Genomic DNA, 7,328 nt, shown 5'->3' on the forward strand with positions numbered 1-7,328 from the left:
TAGTTTAACAAGGTTAATGTTTCCCACAATGATTGTATTTACAATCGACATAGCAAATGACATTTTTTTTCTCACATCTAACACCATAGATGTGTTCTTCATGTTTTTGTTAGTGGAAACCAGCTCTTGTATCGCCGGAAGTTGACTTGTATACAGATTTTTCCGACAATCCAAAAATCAATGGCTACGAATGCATTGATTTTCCTGATTCATCAAAACATGTTTTTTATCGGAAAAACATGATCCAAGGGTTGATTCAATACTAAATCGAGCATGCTGAACACATCTATGAGGTTAGATTGAGTTGAAACAACTCGCATCATGAGATTCCAACTCGACAATCGATTGAAGCAAATGTGCATCTTTCTAACATTATTAATGTTTCTTATTAGATTCAGTTGGATTTTCCTTTCCATTGATCAAGAGTAAGTTTGGTGTTTATGTTGTTGACTTTGAAAGTGATGGTGGGGGTGAATACAATTCCATAGAATTTAAAGAGTATGTACAATCCATGAGTATTTCATAGAAAATTTTACCCACTTGTACCAGAAAATAATGATCTAGTAGAAACGACACAATGACATTATGGAGTGCTTTCACACAAGCAATGGATCCTTGAGGTTATAGACTGAGCCATACCATACTAACAATTGCTGACCATGAAGATTTTGGCACCTTATTACATCTTATGTAGGTGTCATCTTCCTTTGATTCGGGAATGTATTTGCTATGTTCATGCCAACAAATCATTGACAAATACTCTCAAAGCCTAAGGATGTGGGTTTATATGGTATGCAGATGCTCACAAAATTTAGGGATCCAATAAAATGATCCATTATGGTCTGTAAACATGTAATTTTGGACAAATAACTTTAGTGTTGCTGAATACCAAAACAGCATAAAAATTGCGAGAGTTGCATAATACAAGATGGGTATGATGGTATGTTTTCATGGTTGGATGCATCTCTTTTACAAGAAGCAGCAGATACATGTAATGAGCAGCATAGGTGGCAGTTGGCCAATATGTTTAGATGGAAATGCAGAAAATTTAGGGCAGCACAGTCAGCTAGTCTTAATGCTGCTGCACCATAATCGCGGAGTGCCATCACAGCAGCACAGTAGTCAACCAATCCAACTAGCAGTTCAGAAAATTCTGAAGATGATACAAATGAGTTGCATAGCAATGTTGGGGAGAAATGAATAATCCAGCATATGACAAACTGTGGGGGCAGGTCTGTCACAAGAGACCTCAAAAGGCGCCTGAATATGAACCCTTACCTGAAAATCATCCATCAAAAACACTTGGATCAATACAAAATACTCACTATCAAAGTAAAAAGAATGTAGTCAGCAGGCTTCAGTTTCATGGATCAAGTAGATAAAGCACCTGATTGATGAGTTGGTCAGCCATGAAGCTTTTAGTTTGAAGTACCATTGTATTCTGCAATTCAAGAATCAAAAGAACCTGTAAATATTTTCCAAGTGAATAAAGATCATACACAGATTGAGACGATGATTAAAGAAATTCATGCTCTCCATATGTGCAACACTTGAGAAATTGTAATTTGCCAAAAGATAAAATTGTAATTGGCTGCAAATGGGTGTACAAAGTAAAACCTAAGGCTGATGCTAACATTAAAAAGTTCATAGTATGACAGAATGAGAGTGAACTCAAGAATATAGATTAGATCATGATGAAAACAGTTCGTTGATTAAACAATCAGGTTGGTTTTTTCACTTGTTGCCATATACAGTTGGTAACATTAGCAAATGGGTGTTAAAAATGCATTCTTACATGCTGGCTTGAAGGAAAAGGTGTATGTTGAACAACTCTCAAGGATATGTAGAGGGCGATCCTATATAAAAGTTATGTAAATTAAAAAGATCTCTTTATTGTTTTAAACAAACATGAAAGCATGGTTCAAAACTTTCTCAGAGACTATTCTTTATTCAAATAATGGAGAACATGGTGTAACCAATTTTCTCCAGTTTCATAGATGACATTGTGTACCTTAGCATGTCATATAGATGAAGTAAATTGTCATCTACAAAGAAAGCTCCAAATGAAAGATTTGGAAGAATTCAAATACTTTTATTAGATCTACAAATGGATCAAAGACTACTAAGGATACTTTTCTTCGATCAAGTAGCGAGGACGTTTTTATCATAACAAAAATATGCTGTTGATCTATTGACGAGATGGAATGAAAAATTGGTGACCCTTTCACTTGTGAATCAAAAGCTTAAGGCAGAAGATGTGTTTTGCTGCAAATCCAAAGGCATATGAAAGCATTATCGGAGCATTGCAATATCTAACATTTACCCATATTGGCATATCATATTTTGTGAATAAAGAAAAACTTGAGGATAATGGACATTGTAGTCTTTCTAATGGATTTCAATCCATTCCAATCATTTAAGAGACAAAATGTAGAACAAAAACCTGTAATGAAACTATCTATTAGCAAAGATGAAAAAATAATTTGGTAGAAAATATGAATTGGACCATGAACTTCATTTGCCCTTTTAACATTGTTGTAACATGTAAAAGACCAAAGCATAACTTGAAAATAATGCTTGGTTTTAAATCAGACTTCATTTACAGGGGATGACACACAATACTCTAGTTGGTTTAGCTTTTTTCATTGATTAAGAATCCCATCAAGTTTTCTCCTAAGGTGAAAGAATCAACTAAAATGGCTAATGAAATCTTCCCTCAAGGGTAATCAGTGTTGTGAAAAGCGTTGAGGCATAGCGAGGCGCTCCACCAAAATCTGAGGCAAGGCGTAAGCCTCGAGGCGTAAAGCGTAAGCCTCAAAGTTTTTTTTTTTTAAACTTAAAAAAACTATAAAAAATATCTAAAATTATAAAAAAATAAAAAAAATCATTATTGATGAAGCAACAACCAACAGGAAATAAAAAATCTCAAAAATAGTGAGTTCATAAAAAATAATAGTGAGTGAGTTCATCAAAAATAAAACTTTAAGCCTTAGGATTTTTCTTCATAAGCTTGAAAATACAACACACATATCTCCAATATTTAAGCCCAAACAAGAATAGTGAGTTCATCAAAAATAAAACTTTAAGCCTTAGGATTTTTCTTCATAAGCTTGAAAATACAACACACATATCTCCAATATTTTCAAACTATCACAATGTTTTAGCAGTATTTTCATGAAACATTATTAAAGTATTTTGTCATCATTTTTTCAAAATAATGAAAATTTGAAGCATGCAATGATATTATCATGAAACATTGTGATATTTCCCCTTCCTAGATTTCTGATTTAACATCTTTTTCTCAATTTCATATTATTTCTATCTATTATCTTTTTTCTATTTTCCATAGTTTGGCATGAAAGACAGCCTATTTCTATTCTGTTTCCTGACTTTTCCATTTTTTCTCTCTATCCACAATTGCTAAGCTTTTCTCATGGAAAATAGGTGTGCTTGAGTTATCTCATCTAATCGACTCACTGAACATTGATAGTGATATCATGACTAGCTCAAAAATTATATCTTAGTCAGTAGGTTATGTATCCCCTTAACTTAAATGTTAAAGTTTAGCATAAACATGCTACAAGATCAACAATAGCACCTCAACCAAGGTGACTGCAATCAATCATGTCAAAAGGCTCATCAGAAGCAGAAGAGCTGTGGCACTCCACAATCATCATCATGACTGATTGGTGACTATGCCCTTAAGTAGCAGAGGCTCTAAAATGAACAAAGTCCTTAACACTGTTAAAAGCTGATAATCCAAAAGCCATTGAAGGAAGGCAAAATGTTAGCCAGCCCTTTCTTTTTAATTTTCCTTTTTTTTATGATATGCAGGCTGGGGTTAGCCTCTCAGGTCTTAAACATGAGACTCTTTGTTGTGACAGTGCTACTTTACAATCCAGCTATCTCATTCTTTTAGGCCTGTCGACATGTCACCTAGCCCATGTCGACAGACCTAAACAGAAATTCCACAGGTTCCCATGTTGATCATCTATGTCACATAGGTGTGGGTGCGTGGTTGCGGCACTTTAAAAAAATTGGGGTGCGTGGTTGCGGGAGGGTATAAATTTGCGCGATGCAGCACCTTTACTAAGGGGCTTATGGTTTTCCACATTAACTGAAAACAAAAAGAATAAATTAGAATAGTTGAATGCATTTTCTGTGCATGAACTACAGCAAAAAGAGGCGTGTACGCCTCAGTCCGAGGTGCACCTCGCCTCAAGGCCTATGAGGTGCACGCTTCATGGGTGTTGCACTTTATACCTGCGCCTCAAGGCACAAAGGCCCTGTTGCACTTTATACCTGCGCCTCAAGGCACAAAGGCCCTCGCCTTGAGGCGAGGCGCGCTTTTTGCGCCTTGAGGCGCGTTTTTAATAACACTGAGGGTAATGAATCATATGACACATTTGGATTGCCTCGTAAAAATTAGATTTTCTCAAGATCTTATGATTGCAAATCACAATCAGTGCACTTTCTCAAGTTTTTACAAGCATGATAAAGGGCAAGTTGTGATTGTGATTCTCACTTGAGGATGCTCCTTTGTTGAAACTTGAGAAAGTTGGTCACAAGACTGACCCCACGGCTACTTTCTCAACTTTGATGGCTCATCCCACCTATGATCAACGCAAACGTGACCGTGAAAATAAGATTGCCTCCAAAACTTTATCAACTTCTTGAACAATCAATACCCTAAAATGCACGTGCTTTAAACTGCTTCTATGCCAAATAATTTGGGTTTCATAGTGAAAGCACACCCAGGAATAAGTTGAGATTATGACAAACGTGTAACCGATTTTGAATTAGAGTTCAAATAACTTTGCTCTGGAACCTGAAACATTAACTTAGGAGTTTGAAACACAATAACCATAAACAAAAAAAGAAAATGTATGGCATGTTTGCTTTGGTCACAGATGGGGATGAACAATCACAGCTGAGAAAGTAGAAGCTGTGATTATTGGTCACAAGGTCAATCTTGTGACCAACTTTCAGAAGATTCAAGGCAAAAATAATCACAGCTGGCAATCACAATCACTTGTACTTTTCTCATGTTTCATCAACCTTGAGAAAGTGTTGTGATTGTGATTTACAATCACAGGATCTTGAGAAAATCCAAGAATCACAGGGCATTGCAAACATATCCATAATTTCTTATGAATGACTAATTGAGTTTCAGCATTGAAAATATGAGTGGTGATTTCTTCTATCATGTTTATTTATTTGGGTAGGTGAGATGCATTGAACTTAGATAGTTACAAGCATTGTGACAAAAGTTATAAATGACATTTTATCGTCAAAGATATTCTTAGTAGATTTTGAAATTTTCTCATGTGTTTATTTAAAGATTTCCACCAAAAATCAACAATCTAGATAAATTTAAAAATATAAATGTCAGTAAAATTAATAAAAATAGTTAAAGTTTACCAGGAGTTTTCCTTTGAAGTGAGTATAACATGGAAAAATTGTGATATGTGTGTTTTTATTGTTGTCGTCCATACATTTTTCAATATATCATGATGTTAGTAGCACTTTTATTATTGGGAAAAATATTATACATTTTCAAAATATTGAATACTTGTTATGGAGGTCATAGGTTCAGAATTTTGAAGAAAAGAAAAATTTCAACGGGATCTCAAACAATTAGGTTGCTTTCTCAAGTATAGTAGTTTGTTTAGGTTTCCCTTGTTTGAAATCATAATAAATTTTTTGTTCTGTTTCTGTAAATAGAATTTGGGAAAATGATAAATTCCAAAGTTTATATTGCAACTGACAGGAAAGGAAAATGTGGAAACTGGCTTCTAGGGAGCATATTATAAGTTGTCAGAATTTATTTTATTGTAAATGCGGCAAATGCATTTGAACTTTTGACAGCAGGTTTTATTAATAAAAGGGGAGCCTTGTCATGCTATGAAGTCTGCTGAATGAATAGCTCATCCTAACAGGTAGATGCAGATGGAAATGGAGCGCTTGATTATGGAGAGTTCATTGCAGTTTCACTTCATCTGCAAAAGATGGCCAATGATGAGCATCTCCGAAAAGCTTTCTCATACTTTGATAAAGATGGAGATGGTTTCATTGGGCTGGAGGAACTCAGAGAGGCCTTAGTTGAGGATGGCACATCTGATTTTGATGTCGCGGTTGATATCCTTCGAGAAGTAGACACCGACAAGGTTGTTGTCTGCATTGCACTTGTAAAGTTCCAATTTTTTTGCTTCTTTTCTTTTTCCCTGATGTTGCTTCTTTTGCAAAATAGGATGGTCGTATTAGCTATGATGAATTTGTGGCTATGATGAAAACTGGAACTGATTGGCGAAAAGCATCACGACACTACTCAAGAGGCAGGTTTAACAGTCTCAGCATCAGGCTGATGAAGGATGGGTCCCTTAATGGTGGAGCTGACTGCCCACAGTTAAATGTTCAATGATAGCTTTTACAATTTTGAGCATGCTGCTGATTAACTGACTACTTTTTAGTGCATGCTGCTTTCTCAGTTTGCTGCTTGAAACCTTGTGTTTATAGACCACTGATGCATTGAACTTTTTACTGTTAGTGAAATGATGTCTTTTGTGTGGCACTGCTACCTTGTAGAGGAGAAAGAACTTGTGATACATTTTATAGCTTAACTGCCCAGCGGCCAAGTATACAGTTGAACTTCCCAAAAGGTTCTGACTAACGATGAATAGCGTTTCTTTCCCACGGTTAAATGTTCAATGATTAGCTTCTACAATTTTGAGAAGGCTGCCGATTAAGGAACTGTTTTTAGTGCCTGCTGCTATCTGAGTTTTGCTGCTTGAAACCTTGTATTTGTAGACTGCAGTGATATGTTAAATTGTTTATTGTTGCTGCGATGATATCCTGTGTCTCTGCTACCTTAAACACAAACTTGTGCCTTCGAGGGGGGAAAAAAACTTATGATATGTGCTTCCCTTGAATTGGTAATCATTTGTATTTCGTAATATCTGTCAAAAATGGACATATCGAGGGAAGAATCTCGACTAAAATTGGAGTACAACTATTTTTGGTTGCAAAATTTCATTGCCGCATGGTGCAAATTTCTTGTAACCTGGTAGCGTGCTGTTTTCTTTTAACCTTGGAAGGGAAGATCCACTTTCTTGATGTTTATTGGCCTGCTGTTCTTGCTGACCAGCAAAAGTTACGGTATTAGTTCATGCCACGTACAAATCCCCATTCATTTTAATCTGGTGGAACATTATTTCTTGAACTGTAATGGAACTCTGCTGCTTATGAGCTTTGTCCTTGTGATTTTGCTGATAATACGTGGTCGGCATCCCTTCTAGTTTCTTTTTTTTTTGTGACAAAGAAGCCCCCAC

At 35.8% G+C, this 7,328-nt stretch overlaps 1 protein-coding gene across 1 annotated transcript in view; it reads left to right on the top strand.

The window, feature by feature from the left end:
* LOC149839623 (calcium-dependent protein kinase 13-like) overlaps nucleotides 1–6,836 on the top strand; it is a 29,706-nt gene extending 22,870 nt beyond the window's left edge. The window contains exons 7-8 of the mRNA XM_090002690.1: nucleotides 5,940–6,167; nucleotides 6,251–6,836. Coding sequence (XP_089858816.1) covers nucleotides 5,940–6,167; nucleotides 6,251–6,421 — 399 coding nt within the window. The 3' untranslated portion in view covers nucleotides 6,422–6,836. The remainder of the gene's footprint in view (nucleotides 1–5,939; nucleotides 6,168–6,250) is intronic.
* The last annotated feature ends 492 nt before the right edge of the window (nucleotides 6,837–7,328 follow it).

The sequence above is a fragment of the Nuphar pumila genome, chromosome 4, assembly GCF_984573655.1.
Source record: "Nuphar pumila chromosome 4, dmNupPumi1.hap1.1, whole genome shotgun sequence".
Taxonomy (NCBI): domain Eukaryota; kingdom Viridiplantae; phylum Streptophyta; class Magnoliopsida; order Nymphaeales; family Nymphaeaceae; genus Nuphar; species Nuphar pumila.